The following is a 17683-nucleotide window of genomic DNA, read 5'->3' as shown; positions in this document are numbered from 1 at the left end:
AAGGTGCAAGAGCTGCATACGCTCTTGTTACAAGAAAATTTGCATTTTTATTTTCCATAATAGTTATTTATTTGGCAGTTACACAGGTTTTTAATGTTTATAAACATTACAGAAACTTGACTCGTGCTTTGATCGAGGATCAAGGATCAAAATGCATATGAGTGATTACAGTGTGACCTCATGTGAAACAGTTGTTGAACATGAGTTTCACTGTGTCATCCAGTGTTGAAAGAAGGAGACCTCAGGATTCAAGACATGCCTGTTAATGTTGCAATCAGTTACCACCCCATCCAGTGCCAGATCTTACTTGTTGGCTCCAGAAACACAGTTGGTGAAGGATCATATAACCTTTCATATCAGTCAGTGAGTCGCTGTAGAGCTTCCCCTCCAATGTCCTGCAGCTTGGCCTCTTTGTTTTGGGTCAGTGGGCAGACAGGTTCAGGCTGACACAGGCGATGGACACGCTAAGAGATTAAGGGATAGGTTAACCTGGATTCTTCAATACTAAACTTTCACTTTCACCTGGTTGGTTGCATAATATGGGTTTATTATTGCATAGTTGGAGTGGCGAGACAAAAATGAACTTAGTTAGTAGATGAAAATCTGAGTCTTTCTCATTGTGCCAAGCCTCTTTAATAATACCAACGCAGGAACGACTACGTGTGTGTGATCTGACTGACATGAGTTATTCTGAGTTTGACTTTCTCACCATTGCTTCTTGATTTCATCATTATTTCACAATGCAATATTTATTTATATAATTTATATTTGGTGCTATAGCCAAATTCCATTTACAAGTACTTTTACTTTTTATTTTTTCTGTATGCATTAACTATGGTTGCATGAAAAAATAATGTGTCTGATCTTATCTCTTATCTTAATCTATAACACAGTTGTCCCACCTGACTGAGGGTTCCAGTTTCAGTTGCCAGTTTATATAACGCACAGCCTGGCACAACCAGGATGGAGGACAGGGCCAGTAGCCAGCCCAGCACATACGCCCAGGATGGGTACACGTACCAGCGATTGAAGGTTAGAGGCTGGTACTCGACCAAAGAACATATAAAAGATCCCTGAGAAAACAACAAAGAGCTAGTTATTTTTTGTTGATGTTATAGGCACAATTTTCCAATGTTGCATTCAGATGCAAAGAGAGAGAGATTTTTATAATGCATAAATGTATAAGTGAAAGCCAGACTCACCAGTGAGACCAGTGGTGTGAGATAGAGCCAGCAGATTTTGAAGAATGGGTTTGCACGCACACCTGTCATGTCCTTTATGATGTCATACAACCGTTCGGCCCCTTGATGGGAGATGAGGTTGGATAATTATGATAGAATGACCAAATGTGGCCAGATGTTATACAAGGATGCTGATGCAATTTAAAGGGAAAAGTTTTTCTCCAGTCTGTGAAAATAGTTGCATAATGCTCGCTGTGGTTCTGGGGGAGATGTGTCAAATATTGGGAAATAAACCTGATGATGTCGAGACTGTTTATCAGACAGGGTGAGTGTAACAAAAGAATTGCTCATGGTTGCATCATGGCGGATCCAGAGTCTTTACACGATATTGCTGGAGTATCTCCTGCTCCATTACCAGAAACAAAGTGTAAAAATAACAATTTGCAATCAAACCTTGGGATTACGGACATAAAGTGTTCGCTGAAACCCTGTTGACAGGAAGCCATCAGAGACCTCAGAAGGTTACTCAAGATAAAACACATACAATTGGATAAAACAGCAAACTTACCAAACACCCATCCCAGAGCCAGAGTTTCAAACACACAGAGAAAGAGGATGCAGGCTCCGTTACAAGCGTAGTAGTCAAACATCTGGAACACATACATCCCTCCCTGAGGACAACAGCAGAGACATGTAGGCATATTAACACAGATGTCAATTCAGATATATGGAAGCCTATTGGGGCCAATATTTTCACATTCATACCTTATTGTAATTCAGAACAACGTGGAAATAAATTCTTATAATGATGATAAAATAAATAAATGAAGGACACACACATATGCTATATTTGGACAGGAATGCACAGGCACATTGGATTAATAAATAAGAAATGTAGGCATGAGACAAAGCCCTGACCTCAGTGATCATGACGAGCTGAGAAAAGAAGCATGCGAGGCAGAAGAGGAGGAGGAGGCGTTCCCGTTGGCCTGCTCTGCGCATTACACTAGGAAACATGTCTATGATGGAGGTCATCACCACCTCCATGGCGACAAACTGAACACAGAACAGACCAGAAGGAATGAGTAGATTTACAAAGAGAATGGGTTCTTAAAACATAAATAATTAAAGAGTTTGTGTACATCTTACTTGTGTGTCCAGGCCCAGGAGAATGAGCATGACAAAGAAACAGATGGACCACAGTTGAGGCACAGGCATCATGGCTACAGCCTGAGGGTACGCAATGAACGCCAGGCCTGGACCTGGAAAAAAACAACAGCAGAATGGATCCGGATCATCTCTAACTATCTGTATCAGGCTTCCTCTTCAGTGCGTTGCAATGTAAGATCTGGAAAATGGTGCTCACATTGCAAATTGTAAAGGAAAAACCCTAAATACCCACAGGGCCAAAGGGACTGTATTGTTATGTGATCATTTGTAGTTTTTATTTCAAATGGTCAGATGGACAAAAAGTGGGGCCAAGCAGATTCAAAAATCCAGCACAGACAGACACATACAGTTTGAGTTATATGAGTTATGTCTGACAATTATAGATCAGATGTGTGTTCATGCATATGGCTGCATTTGCCCAGACAACATGCAAGGGCTACAACTACATAGAGTAGCCCTCTCATTGGCCATGCACCACATCAGATGACAGTGAGCCACACTCCTTCCCTTGCAAACAGAACTCAAGCACCACAACACCAACCAGAAAACTACCAGCCCAGCAGCGTTCCCACCCTTACCCCCCGGCGTAGCCCTGAATCACACCCAAAACATGGCAGCTGGAGCCACCGCCTATGACTGGTTGGGTCTGTGGGATGGACACTGCTCGGAGCAAGTGTCCCACTGCATACCAGAGCAGGAACTCACACAGCGTAAAACAGATGACAAGTACTGTATGTCAACAACCAGCCTCAGGTTGAAGCTATAGTGTCATGCCTCAATTTGACCTCAGGGGGGCAGAAGAGATTCTCCCCATCATGGACCAGTGGTGGAGGAAGTGCTCAGTGGAGGTTGCATCTCTCCTGTGTGTCTTTCTTTACCTGACTCAGCCACCTCTGCAATGGGGACGCCCTGCTCATGAGCCATGAACCCCAGCACTGAGAAGACTGCAAACCCAGCTACCACACTGGTCCCACTGTTCAGCAAACACAGCCACAGACAGTCTCTGCAAAACAAAAATACAGTGCATGGTCCATATACTTAGCTCTTGATCAGTTCAGAATTGACACACATTGATTGACATAACCATTGACATCATTGACATAACCTTACTTGTAACAGTTGTTGTTGTAATGGTTGTAGCTGCCAAGCACAATTAAGGAGCCCACGCCCACACTGTACGAGAAGAAGATCTGAGCCCCGGCCTCCATCCACACCTGGCCCAACAAAGCAGAAAACAGTGAGTAGGCTACATCTGTCCACTCCCACCGCCAGGACATAACTTTAAGTCTCCTACCTGTGGGTCCATGAGTCGTGAGGGTTCAGGCAGAAGATAAAACAACACTCCTTGCAGAGCACCAGGAAGAGATAGACCACGGATCAAAAGAATTACCAGCATCACATAGGGGAAGGTAGCAGTGAAATAAACCACCTGGAGAAACAAGGTAAATGTTACAATGGTAAATACACTGTAGCTACAGACATCTACCAAAGTTTAGGGCTTGAATACCTTTCCTGTAGATCTGACCCCTTTCCAGACACAAAAGTAGCAGGTGATCCACATGACAATGAGACACAGGAGAATCTCCCACCGGATGTTGCCTATCTCCTCAATCCCCCCTGAGATAGCCAGGACTCGTCGTCTGGAGGGGGGAAAAAAACAATAATAAAATGTCAAATAAATGGCACATGAAGAAAAATCTGGAGGCTTGGTTTGTTTATGATGGACTTACTCCCAGAATTCAGTTGCAGCAGAGGTCGAGTTAGTCTGGTTGGTCCATTGGAGAGTTTTATTTCTTGCTGAAAAGTCCACACAGTCGTCTGAAAAGATTGTAAAAACTCAGTCAATAACAAAATTTTAAAATCATTTAAATGCTCTGTGGCATTCTTTCATTATGATAGCAAAAAAAAAGCACAGTGAATATAATGAATGATTCAAAGGTATAGCCTCAATGGAGATGCATTTAATAATCTCTGGTGCAATTTCAGGGTCTTAAATTAAAAGCAATTAAAATATACAGATGTCATAGCACAAGTGAACCGTCCAGATATTTTCATTATATCCCGTGTGTGTGTGTGTGTGTGTGTGTGTGTGTGTGTGTGTGTGTGTGTGTGTGTGTGTGTGTGTGTGTGTGTGTGTGTGTGTGTGTGTGTGTGTGTGTGTTTGTGTGACAGTGTTCATTACACCTGTGTTCCAGTAGTTGTCACAGCTGGACCAGGGCAGCTCGTAGCTGAAGGAGAAAGCCAGATACAACAAAGCCCAGGCCAGAATGATGATGTAGGCCATACAGCTGTAGAGGAGGATCAGCTGCCCTGCATGACCGATACCTGCAGGGCCACACACACAGTAGAAAACCCTGAGTTACCGAACCTTTGACTGTTCATGATCCCTGGAACCTGACTGAAACTGCCTACTAAAAATAGATGAAAACACAAATAAATGAATTTAATAATGAAATTGAATACTAAAAACAATTAGGCTACTTTAAGCTTTACACACTAAAATTAAAAACAAAAAGGGAACATTTAACTTTTGCATTGCATTTTTTTTAGATTGCACTGCATTTTCTATTGCATTGAACTTTTATAGGATGTTAAAAAAAATTATGTCTTGTTTGTGGTCAGAAACTAGCAAACTACATTACCCACAATGCAATGCTGCCAACAAATAAGCGGGGAGATGGCCTACACAGGTGTGTCATCATGCTATGGTCATCATGCTAGCTGCTAGCTACCAAAGTAGCTGCCTGGTGCTGAGGCGGAGCAGGCTGCTGCTGCTAACATCTGGTGAGTTGGACTTGAGTTTGATAAGTTTCATGACGCAAATGAAACATGTTCTACTTCCCATGTTTAAATATTAATATGCCTATAGGTTGGTTTCTTCTTCTTTAAAAAAAAAAAAGTTTGGACCTATGCCAGGGAGAGCAGGTAGGTTTTACTTTGTCAATGTTTGCCTTGTGCTGACAGCCATCAGCCTATGTAGGTCTATGGTTTGTAAAAGTTTGTGTGGCCTCCATTTGAGTTGGTAATGTGTGACATCCCTCCAATGTTGATTATAACATTGAGGCATTGAACTCTCTGACCTGAACAACTCTCCCACAGTGGGGAAATGAGTCATATAGCTAGCTAGTCATCATTTCAAAAAGGTTTCCAGAGAAAGTTGGTCGTTGGAATTTGTTTTTCTAGCTTTTTGTGGTTTGTAGCCTACAACGGTTGAAATAATTTGCCTTGTCTTTGTTACAACAGATCCTCCTGAGTCGTAGAAGCCAGTACCTTCTGCCAGTGGGCACAGCTTCCTCCAGCAGGTGATGCTGCCCTCCTGACTGTACTGGCCCACGGTGGTCTCCAGCAGGAACAGAGGGACGCCACAAGTCACCACAAACACCAGGTACGGCACCAAGAATGCACCTGAATTTACAAAGTCCACATCAATGCACACAGCTGCAGTAGTACTACGCATTTCGGACGTCAAGTAGTGAGCATCAATTCATGCTTACCCCCTCCATTTTTGTAGCAGAGGTAAGGAAACCTCCACACGTTGCCCAGGCCGACAACATTTCCAGCAACAGCCAGGAGAAACTCAGCCTTACTGCCCCAGTGTCCCCTCTCCTCCACCGCTCCTTGCTTGTATCGTGGTGCACATAGTTTATCCAACATTCCCAGAGAGGCTCAGTCTGAAGAACCCAGTCCTCTTCTTCTTCCTAACCTCTGGGCTTTGTGTTCAGGTTTTCCCTGCTTGTACCCTCACTCCTAATTCTGTGTAATGTAATGAGTAACCGTCCGACAGTTAATCAGTTCTCATTTAAAATGTAACCTATCTCCTGGTCAAGTAAAAATTGATGATAAGTTGCTCTAAAAAAACATCTGGTCATAAATGTAATCAAACAAGATTGAAATATGGAACATTTATGTAGTTTAGCAGAAATATTCCTCAGGGTTTCCTAAAGATGCAAAACAAACTCAGAATGATCTTTACCAAACTCAGCCTATCAGTTTTCATCTGCATATAGCAGCCATATGGTTTGGTTTTGAGAAGCCACATTGGCTCCTGTCAAAACAACTGAACAGCTGTTTCCAGGGTAAATTGAGCAGTTGAGGTTAAGCGGGACAACTTGGTTTCTGAATATCTTTCTGTGGAATTTGTGACGTGTCAAGTGAACGTTGACAAGTTGCACAACTTTCACAAACAAACCAAGCTTGAAACCTCAAATGTTTTCAGCAGCTGTAGTACATGAGGTCTGTTTACATTCACACAAATCCTTTCCTACAGACGGCGACTTAGACTGTTGTAGATAAGTGTAACTTCAAACTCATTGTGAGCCTGAAAACACAAATATCAATTGATCATCTCTAACTACACCAGTTTGAATATATTCCTACTGAGCAACAAACCTATATGTATTTTTTGTGATGTACAATCAAGTGGGGGGTATCTTTCTTCCATTTGTAATTAATATAAATGCTGCCAATAGGGTTTTAACTGTGAGGATGAATGTTAAACGCAATCTAAAACTCAATATTATTACATTACTTTGTATAGTTGCCACAGGTTTCCTGGATAAAACAATAAAATGAGAGCATACCAGGTGAAAGTGCAAAGCTATTGACAGAAATATTCAAATTATTCATTCTTTATTCAGTGCACTTTTTTAAGAATGACAGAAGCAAACACTTGATCAGTAGCAGCAATCATGAAAGACACTTTTTTATGAAGTGAACTGACTATTTTTTTTAAATTTTATTTCCTCCACTCTTCTGTGATCAACTCCTTATCTGGAAAATTGGGACCCAGTGATCAACACATAGATCTGTTTGACCTGCAAAACATTAGTAGTAATCACAAATGAGGCTAAAGCAGAGGAAACCACAGCAGGCTGAGAGCAAAGAAAAAGATCCCTGTGAGTGTAATGCGCCCAGCTCCACTGGTTTCTTTACTCCGGTCTCTTAGCTGCCTCTGCTGGTCAGGCCTCAGACTGCAGCGCTTCATGTTTCCAGCCGTGTCCCACACCAGCAGCTCTGCCTGAGCAGAGCAGCAGCTGGACGTGTACTTCACCCACAGCGGCTGAGATGAATCCAGGACCCACTGCGACACATTCAAAGGGGAGTCTCCCTTCTCTAATCTGGCCTGGTGGTGTTGATGGTGGTGGTGTTGATGGTGGTGGTGGTGACCTTTGTGGGTAGTTATGTTCCCGTGTGCATGTTGTTGGTCAGAGCCAGGCTGGGTGTTTCCCATGTTCTCCTCTGTGGGTGGTGGGCTGAGGAATAAAGTCAGAGTGCCTTCGCCCTTCTGCAGCTGCAGGGCGGCGAGGCCGGAGCGTCCTCTGTCCGACACCACCACAGACGCACTCCAGTTTGACTGCGTACAAACGTCAGGACAGAGGGACTGTTCTCCTGCGGCGGAGCAGGATGGTGGGGACGTGTCGGGGTCCTACGGGAGGAAGAGGAGGTGATGTCAGAGAGAGATAATCTGTGTTTGAGACTGATTAATTAACTTCACATTGACAAAAACAGAGAAGATTAATGCAGGAAGTAAAAGATAGGGCTTGGACGGTATGCTTTCCCCCCCCGATTCGATTCTTCTATGATTTTTGGATGGCAATTCGATTTAAATTGCGATCCTACGATACGGTTGAAATAATTTGCCTTGTCTTTGCTACAACAGATCCTCCTGAGTCGTAGAAGCCAGTACCTTCTGCCAGCGGGCACAGCTTCCTCCAGCAGGTGATGCTGCCCTCCTGACTGTACTGGCCCATTTTTGGATGGCAATTCGATTTAAATTGCGATTCTACGATATTGCCGATTCTCTCGATTTTTAGTCTGCATTTGTAACATTTATCTGCACACAAATACTGTAGAAGCCTATAAATTAACATACTCCATTATAAAGTGAACTTAAACCCTTTTCAAAACCTGTACTCTCTGTATGTAAAAAAGGCTAACAAATGCACATTGCACAATATAAAAAAAAAAAAAAAGATTTTTGAAAAATAAAAAATCGATTTAAAAATCGTCAAAAAAGATATTGCGATATTTATGTGAATCGATTTTTTTTCTCCCACCCCTACGAAAAGATGACTTGTCAGTAAATGCTCACCGGGGGGACCACAGTCAGGTAGGCAACTGCATAGTTTGAATCTGCAGAGTCGAGAGCTCGCACAGTGAGTGTAAGAGTGACGGTCGCTCCTGCCTGAGCTGTGGCAGCAGTGTGGAGGTTCACCTGGTCGTGGAAGGACCCTTGTTCTGTGACATGGAACCTGAGCGACAGAAACCCAGACTTTTAAAGTGTAATTTTGCTTTATTCATAATAAGAAAAATCTTACAGAACACATGATTGTGATTGTATTTTTTGAATTATTTGGGGACTGTTTTCTTTTTTTCCCTACCTGTGAGGTCCTCTCTTTTGAACATATCCACAGTCGTCATCGATGCTCAGATCGAAGAGTCTGGCTGGGCCGTGGTTCAGGATGTGGAAGTCCACCACTGTGCTGTGACCAGGTACCAGACGAGGCACTGACGACACCTGAGGTATGAAAACAGGTAATATTATAAATTGGACGATCTCTCAACACAAAACTGTATGAAAAGGTGAAGTTACAGGTCTTATAACCAATACAGTTTAGCTAGAAGATGCTAAAATGCTCCGTAGAATAAGATGAAACTGAATCAAGTGCTGATTTGCTGTAGGTAATAAAAGTGTTGTTGGTTTTAATTCTTGCTTCTTCACCACCCAAGAATCATGATTGTTTGACAGAACTGAGAAATATACATCCATAAAGTACATTTAACATCTGAGTCACAGCTTTGACCTCTGCCTTGTTACCAGGGAAACCCGTGTCTTTTGTTACACTGCCATAGATTACCTGAATCTGAACATGAGTGGGCTGCACCATCTCTGTGGAAACCCTCTCCAGCTTGTTCCCTCGGCCGTCTCGGCCCGTGAGTTGAACACAGAAGGGCACGCGGGGGACAGAGTCCACCCGTCCCACCAGCTCGTCCACGGAGTAGGATGACGGCGAAGAGGAGTTCAGCGTCACCTCCCGGAGCGTCTCCCCCTGAGCTCCCAGCAGCGTCACGTGACTGAAAGACGCCCCGTCCTCTGGAGACAGGCCTATGACAGCCAGCACCAGAAAGGCAGGGACGCCTGGGAAGGTAAATAAGGTAAAAAAGAGTTTGTGTTAAATAGCGGATTTACTGTGAATCATCACAGAAACGTCACAGATTATATATCAATACCTTACCTGCTATTGGACTTCCCTCTACTCTGGCCAGGCCTGGGTGCGTCTCATTGGTCACAGTGGCAAAGTAATAAAGGAAATCCACACTGCTGTCACCTGGTGGTGCAGATCGAAAGGTGCAGATTGTCTAAATTACAGTTGTATAATATCTACTGCAAAAATGAATATCTGTTGGATTTTTTTCACTGTCTAGCATGGTTTTTTCTTTACCTATCACATTGAATGTGAGGTGTCCGTCACTCTTGGTGTAGACTTTCCACTGGCCTGACTGTATGGGGGGAAGCAGGCTGATGCGATACAGACCCTCGAAGTGCTCCAGCTCTGCCAGGGGGCCCTGCTCCCTCAACAGAGCCTGGCTTTGGTCTGAAAATGAAGACGAGGTGTGGTAACTGAACATTTTGCATCTGTTATATTAGAAAAATAAATTTAAAAAAACGAATGCGAACAAGATTTAGGTTCCTGTATATCTTATAACTTTGCTCTGCACGTACCTGAGGGATTGGTAAGGACACATTCTGTCAGACTACCAGTAATGTGTAAGGTGACATCTTTCACTGAGCTGTCAACTCTGAAGGAGTGGGAGGACGTCAGCTCCTCGGTGCTGTCCACATGGAGGAGGGTCACCTGAAGTGGAAAGTGAATGAAGGAAATGTGCTTGACATATCTCAGTGCACTCTCAGGGAGATTTGAATTGCCTGTAGTCAATATTTCTAAATTAAAAATGGGTCACACGACATGACTGATCACATTTTATTCTTAAAAAGAGAAGGAGCATGTTTACAAAAATATGACCAAACTATGTTTCCTCCTGATATGAAGAAATGTGGTGGTTGCCATACATTTGCCTGGTGCAAATGATCAGTAAGCAAGTTACTAATAGGAATATGAACAAAGGACTCAGTAGTAAAGATGTGGCTTAGTTGTTAAAAACAGTGGTTCACAGGATAAATCTGAAGAGTTACAAGATGATAAGCTCTAATTTAGCTTTGAGTTGATCAGTGTTTGAGCAGGTTGCGGTGTTGGTGTTACCTTGTCTGCAGCCGTGTTGTCCTCCACTATGGCAGAGACCTTATGGATGTCGGAGTTGGTGGTGAATATAGTCAGTCCTCCTGACAGGGAGGACAGGGAAGAGTAGAGAGAGAAACGATCTGGGGACAAAACTTCCCTCCTCCTCCTCTTCCTCTTCGTCCCTTTGGTCTCTGTTATGTATTTGGGGTCTTCAGTTAGAAGAAACGTCACCTGTGGGAAAAATTAAAATCAGAAATACGACTAAGATAAGACACATTTCATTGCATAGTGTATTGCAAGGGAAAAGAAAACAATTACATGCTGCTCATAGTCCTTTGAAGCAGTATAAATAATGCCATATTCATTTACCAGATCCCAATTTGTTACTGTATCCTGATCAACTCGGAAAGAAAGCAACTTAAGACAACATATTGTATTGCAGAGAAATAATCTTTAAAAGTAAAACCCACCTTGCTCTGTTTCTCAAGTGCGAGTGCCTTCACTGCATCATACAAGTGTGCATCTTTAGGGGAGGCGTCGGTGAAGACAAAGATCTCTGACAGTGGTGGACTGTGGGTGAGAGCCAGCTGTAAACACAAAGGAAAACGTGACATTACCTGCCACTTGCAATTCACACCTGCAGTCCAGACCCCACTGCACCTGATCAGTTCACTCAAACAGCGTATGAAGTTACCTGAACGGCAGAGAAACACATCTCTGGTTCGTCTCCTCCTCCCAGCGCCATCAGGTTCTCCATGTGCTGCATGAACTGGTTCGGGTCATCGGTCTCGTACACTGGTCCTACCTCTGCAGAGCACAATACACCAGACAAGGTATTCAGCTGTTAGGATGCATTTAACCAGCTTGTTACCTTGGTGAACTTGGGGATAGCGTACTGAAATTCACAGGGTTTTTTTTTTTTTTAGAGATGGACAAGAAGTCAGCAGCATGAATTTCACTCATTTGTGATCTTTCTGTCAAAATCAAATTGGGGGTATGGTTTCTGACAGCCACGTTTCCATGCAGCTGTATAAAAGGCTGAAACATACAGATTGGTAACACACTTCTGTTGTGTTGTTAGACTGAATATTTAGCATTGTTATCTGCATGTGTTGTCTAAAGTTGTAGTAGCCTACGTTGAGCTTTGAGGGCCACTGTACAAAATAGACAGAGCAGATGTGACTGTGACCTTTTATCTCATACCAATGAATCAAATCAACCAGTGAAAACAGTGCAGCAATGCAATAGCTATTGAAGTTAAAGGTCAAGTTATGAGTTTTTTGGGGGGGCTTTTAATTCCTTTTAGAGAGAGACAGGAAGTCAGAGGAGGGTCAGCCAAGTGCCCATGAATGAGTCGTGAATTTGTGAGAAGAAAAGTGCAAAATTAGGAGAAAGAAAAAGAAAATCCCGCTAGGATCCCCTGGTGGATGGGTGAAAAATAAATTGTGAGTTCATCACATGCTTGGTAGCAAGTCGGTGAAGGGGGAGTTTTAGGAAAGTGATTTTGCCCAGCTCTTTAGGCAGATGTTTCCACATCCTGTAATTTCATCCCAGGCTGTGACAGCTATCTTCTGTGCCCTCACCTGGGTCGTGGAAGGGCACAAGCAGAAAGGTGCCAGGCTGCCCGGGGCTGTCGGCGCGGCTCTGGATGATGGAGTGAGCCCGGAGACGAGCTGCAGTGAGCTCCTCGAACATGCTGCCTGTGGTGTCCAAGACGAACACTAAAGCAGGGACCTGCCTCACACTGAAGAGCCTGTCGGGGGAAGTTTAGAAGGAAAACACATTAATACTACATGTTGTCTCAGACTTTGGTGTTTTCTTTTTTTTTTTTACTTAGTTTTTTATTTAAGTTTCATTCCAAATCATGTAGAGAATCATAATCATCATATCTGCTGTTTCATACACAAGGTAACAGTTATGGTACAACAAAAGAGACGGAGACTACAGTGACAAAGAAAAATATTATTATTAAATAAAATAGAATAAAGCAAGATGGGATAAAATAAATAAAATTATATCAGTATACCCATAGCAGGGCTCCACCTTTTTAGTGAATAAATGTTTTTGGAGCCTCAGGGAATATGTTATTTGTTCCATTTGATATATTTCCTTTATTTTTTCAGTCCACATATTGTGTGTTGGAGGGTCAGGCTTCAACCACCTTACTGTAATGCATTTAATTGCTGATGCTAGTAGTATCTGTAAGAGATATTTTTTGGCTCTTCCTTCCATACCTCTTGGTAATAGATCTAGTAGCCGGGCCACCATTGGGTCCATTGTAATATTTCCACCAAATATTTTATTAAGTGTTTCAAACAGTTTCTCCAGACTTTGGTGTTTTCTATTCAGACGACTCAAGTTGAAACTTACCGGAGGAAGGTTTTGTGACCCACAGTGTCTCGGAGGTCTCTCAGGACGCTCAGCGTGGCCTCGGTGGCCAAAGTGGCAGCTTTCACATGGAGGTAATGGTGAGGGGAGAAGAGGGGCGACGTGCTGTCCTTGTTGATGCCACCTTTAGCTTTGACATGGCGGCTCCTGTCTAGAATACCTCCATGACTACATTTACCTGAAGAGTAAAAGAAAAAAAAAGCCTTTAAAACATTTGATATAGAAACTGCTATTGATTTTAAAGGGATAGTTCACCCAAAATTCAAATGTCACTGGCTCTGACTGACTCTGCAACTTCTCCCAACCCTTAGTCGATATGAGGGTGAGTAGATAATGAGTGAAATTTGAATTTTGGGTGAACTATCCCTTTAATTCACATTGTTGATTCATTGTTTGTTTTTTGCAGGACTGCAGCTGTCGGTGGCTGAAGCCGTACTCTCATACCTGGAGGTTTTGGAGGTGAAGTGCTGAAGTAGCCAGTGGTGAGCAGCTGCTGGTCTTGCCTTGTGTTCGTCAGCGCTGGCAGGATGTTGTCACGACAGGTGGGACTGAAGCACTCCATACAGGTAGGAGTGTCCTCTGTGGACCGAGACGGGAAGTGAAAAATCATCATGACAAATTATTGCCTTGTCAAACGTTTTTTAAGCATTTGTTTTTCGATTGCTTTGAATGGTCAACCTAGGAAGTTTAGTTGCTTTTAAATAATAAAAATAATTCAATTTCTCAGATGATTTTCATTATCTGATAATTATGCATTCAGCTAATTCCTCTAAAGTGAATACTGATTCGCTTTTTGTGTTTTCCTGCCTCTGTCCATCACCTGATCACTCACATGCCTGTGGACTTGTTCTTTTTTTTGTCGTCGGTATGTAAATAACAATGTACAGTCAGAGTTTCCACTGCCGTAGTTGTTATAGTATGTGTGTGTGTGTGTGTGTGTTTCTAGGTGTGGTTGTGGAACCTGCCTTAGACTATAGTTACCTGCTTTGACAAATTATGTGTTTAGCTCAAAGCTTTAAGGCAGCATGTTTTGTTTGTGTGTCTACGTGACTTTAACAAGCATAGGGTTAGGGTTAGAGGGTTAGAGAGAAGAGGAAAGACAGAACAGGGCAGCTGTCAAATCTGTGTTGTTTTTGATGATCCTGATGCTCTGCAGTAGAGGAAAACGCCTATTACGCTGCATTGAAATATATCTGTAAAGAAGCAGAAACTCTATTTGATATAATTTACAACTTTCATTTGAGAAAGATGAACTGAATAGACTTTGGTAGTCAGAGGTCAAAGGTCAAAGTTGAAAGTCACAGTGACTTCACAAAATCATATTTTGACCTTAAGAACGTGCTATCTTGAGAAAACAAAACATGTTTTGACGAAGGCATTCAGCTGCCTGCGAGGCCGTCTTTGGTCACTTAATGCGCAGTGGTGTAAAATCACAGATGTGCATGTGAAGTACCTTTAGCCACAGGGATGGCAGGCTCCTCTGGCTGCAGCAGGTGGAGGTATATGGACTGCTGGCCCATCTCCACCCAGTTACTGTGGCTGTAGAAGTCCTGGTAAAAGACAATGGCTTACTTACTGTATGTCGAAGCAAAACCCTCACTAGTGCTAAGTGTTATAGATCATAAGCCATATGTATAGATTTCTTCTGCATTCAAAATAGCAGTCGTACTGTGTGTATGTGCAAGTGCTTAAGGAGATTGTTTTTAAATTGTAACACATCGCTGTTTCAAAGTCATGCGTAACTATTGTTAATGAATATAACAAATCATTTTCATTGTCTCTGTTTTAATGGCAGTGCTGCTGTGTACCTGCAGGGAGTGCAGTAGCTGGCCCAGGCTCTGTCGAGCACTTTGGTACTCTTTGGCCCGAACTGAGAGCAGAGTCTGAGCCCATGTCTGCCGTAACATCAGCATGGCGCTGTCCACGCGCTCTGAATCAAAGTGGTACACCGGGTCCAACTTGGTGTAGTTCAGGGAATCCATGGCAGCGTTGGACTTCACCACCTCTCTCACGGCTCTCCAGAAGCCACGACCGAGTCTGGTCTGAGAGAAACACAGGCTGATTTTTACTATCAAAGGAATGAGATGCAGGTGTGTGCTTCATATTATCACATGGATGATATGAACGTTATTTATTATAGTAAATAATAATCATTCACTGGCTCGCATCAGTGCTGACTACAGTTATGTGTTTTTAATATCCTCACTGCACACGTCAGCTCACCTGCTCCTCTGATTGATTCCCCTGCTGTTTTTTTGCGGCCGTCAGAGTCTCCATGGTGACGTTGAGAATGGCCTGTTCTGTCATGTACTGGTGCGTGTGCGAATCGAAGGACAGCGTTAACACTCGAGACCAGAAGTCGGGGAGGAAGCCCGTGCACGCCGGTAGAGCCAGGAGGAGAAGGTAAGCGAGGATAAACCAGCGCAACAGCTTCCCACTCCCCTCCCAGAGTCTTCCTCTGCCCGTTAACATCGTGTCCAGGAGAGGAGGCTGAGTGGGTCACATCCCACCTGCACGAAATAAAGGAAAACTGCGGGTTTTTCACTGAGGTGCAATAGAAAATACATATCCAAGTATATTGCATTTAGTAAGTCTAAATCTAAACGTGCTATAATGCTCTGTACAGTTGATGCACCTGTCACTTTACATATCTGACCCATTCTTCATATACAAAAAAAATAACCATTGAGTTAATATAGCTGAGCTTTGATAAATGTTACTTTTTTGTGAATGCTTCATTTGGTATTTTCAAAGCTGTTTAGATGCACATTGAAAATAATGTTCCATCATGAGGTGATTTATGGTTTTTGTCGCATCAAATCAACCCCTGCTTGCTGAACGATGGATATGAAATGACCCGACCTCTATTGTTCAGTGAAGTTTTGTGCTGATTTGATCATCCATGTGTCTCTTCCTGTCATCGCCCACTCCTTAACACCCCCACCTCCCTCCTTCCCCTTCCCTCCCTTCCCTAAAACCTCTCCTTGCATTTTTCCCAGCCTTGTCTGTACAGAGGCTCCTATTGTTCTTTGTCCACTTTATTCACATACAATACTTTGGTTTTGTTCTGGTATAGTCTTGTGCTTTCACAAGGGAGACACTGAAACAAAGCACGAGGCCTATAAACAAACTGCTCCCTCCGCTCGGCCGGCCTCCATTCACACAAATCACTTTTAATTGATTGGCGTGGTCCCTTAAATTCACAGTACCCAGACTCCTCCTTTCACTCACTCAACAGGAATGATGCAATGTCTGACACACTTTGTTGTTTTTGATATTTTTAACCCGTATATCTCCACCTTAAGCAGCTTCTCATACTTGCACATACTGATGCATGTTAGCACAGTGTAACTTACAGCTTCGTCACAGCTAAAGAATGTGAACTAAGGATATTTGTAATGTTTTAATGCAGAAATGCACGTTTTTATTCATTATCATTATTAACCACTCGTTCCTACATTACCAGGTGGCCTGCAAACAAAATTCCTCATGTTTGTACTAATAATCTACAAATTTCAGCATAGAATAAAAATGTTCTCACCTCAGTTCATCCTGTCAGACTCCGTCTCTTTAGACTTTGTCCGGACACGCATTTAGCAGAGAAGCTGCAGGCACAGCACACCGCAACGTAACGCAACGCAACACGTACGTTCATATAACAACGTAGCCCACCACAACCTGTGAAAAGAGGAAGCGCTCCTTGATATCACAGCATTCTTGTCTGGGTGACACAGTTATTGAGTCTTCACATTTGTTTGCCCTTGGGCCCTCGTCTCTGGCTGGCTCCCCGGAAATAAAAAATAAAAAACCAACATGTGAATGGAAGAAGCTCGGATGAGAGTCTGGTTGACTCGGCGCGGTCTTCTTGGGTGTGTTTCTTAGTGCAGGGGGGCACACCATGAGACAGAGGACATCCCGTCAGGCTTGTGCCCCCCCTTTACCCCCCATTATTGCACGGTGCATTGATTCCCCACAATAGGGCTGCATATATTACCCCCCCCTCTCTCTCTGCCCACTCTCTTTCCATCACTCTCGCTTTTCCAAGTGACACCAAAAAACACTGCTTTTCACAACTGCAAACACTACACACTCCTTCCTCTCTCCATAGTTACCCACATTTCTAATGGCTGTTCAAAGAAGAGCATCAGTTGCCAGCCAACGCTTGTGTGACAATGCTGAACTTCAGTCCGTGCGACCGAATGTGGTAAAAGGACACAAAGTGAATGACTGGGGGTGTTTCTCAGCCGTGGTCTTCTGTTGTTTCAGGGATTAAGCTGAGAAACTGAACTAGTTTTCCACGGCAAAGATATTGATCCTGTTTTAGTTAAGGGGTGAAAAGAGGAAAAAGAAAAGTTTGTGTTTGTCGTTGTTTGTGTGACTCTGTGCAAAACCCCCCAAAAAACTATTCGCAGACTGAAACTATTTGTTGGGAGACTTGACCACATGCCTACAGAAGCAGTTAATGATAATTCAAAAATATTAAGGCAGTACGTGTCACCATGCACGTAGTTTCAGAAAGACAAAAACCTTTCTACCCCCTCTCACTATTTGCAGTAAGAGAACTGCAGGTCAGGTAGATGCACATTTCCTGTTCACCTGTGGTAAAGTAACCGCTTCTTTTCTGTGCCGAAAGTTATCACACTGCTTTCTGCTTCGTTCTCACGACCCAGTTTTACCACTATCACATCAACCACATGCTTTGCT

The 17683-nt window shown here is 43.1% G+C and overlaps 2 protein-coding genes across 2 annotated transcripts; both read right to left on the bottom strand.

Annotated features, from left to right (window-relative positions):
* Positions 1–356: 356 nt before the first annotated feature.
* LOC310996230 (sodium- and chloride-dependent GABA transporter 2-like) lies at positions 357–4650 on the bottom strand (the record flags this gene model as incomplete). Its single annotated transcript, XM_083985613.1, has 12 exons — positions 4536–4650; positions 4082–4169; positions 3859–3991; positions 3646–3780; positions 3462–3565; positions 3230–3354; positions 2331–2443; positions 2100–2237; positions 1750–1852; positions 1203–1303; positions 903–1073; positions 357–443 (listed from the first exon to the last, which is right to left on the bottom strand). Exons 1-12 carry the CDS (start codon positions 4633–4635, stop codon positions 357–359), a joined length of 1398 nt encoding a protein of 465 aa, XP_083841739.1. The 5' UTR covers positions 4636–4650.
* A 2547-nt stretch (positions 4651–7197) lies between these two features.
* vwa7 (von Willebrand factor A domain containing 7) lies at positions 7198–15451 on the bottom strand (the record flags this gene model as incomplete). The annotated part of the gene is made up of 16 exons (XM_083984548.1): positions 7198–7776; positions 8443–8602; positions 8732–8868; positions 9209–9489; positions 9587–9679; positions 9794–9946; positions 10075–10207; positions 10613–10822; positions 11062–11178; positions 11286–11398; positions 12175–12344; positions 12962–13157; positions 13424–13558; positions 14433–14529; positions 14788–15021; positions 15203–15451. 16 exons carry the CDS (start codon positions 15449–15451, stop codon positions 7198–7200), a joined length of 3057 nt encoding a protein of 1018 aa, XP_083840674.1.
* Between the last annotated feature and the right edge of the window lie 2232 nt (positions 15452–17683).

The sequence above is a fragment of the Trachurus trachurus genome (genome assembly GCF_905171665.1).
Source record: "Trachurus trachurus genome assembly, chromosome: 13".
Taxonomy (NCBI): Eukaryota; Metazoa; Chordata; class Actinopteri; order Carangiformes; family Carangidae; genus Trachurus; species Trachurus trachurus.
The sequence above is the reverse complement of the archived record's forward strand: the minus strand, read 5'-3'. Positions and strand labels throughout refer to the sequence as shown.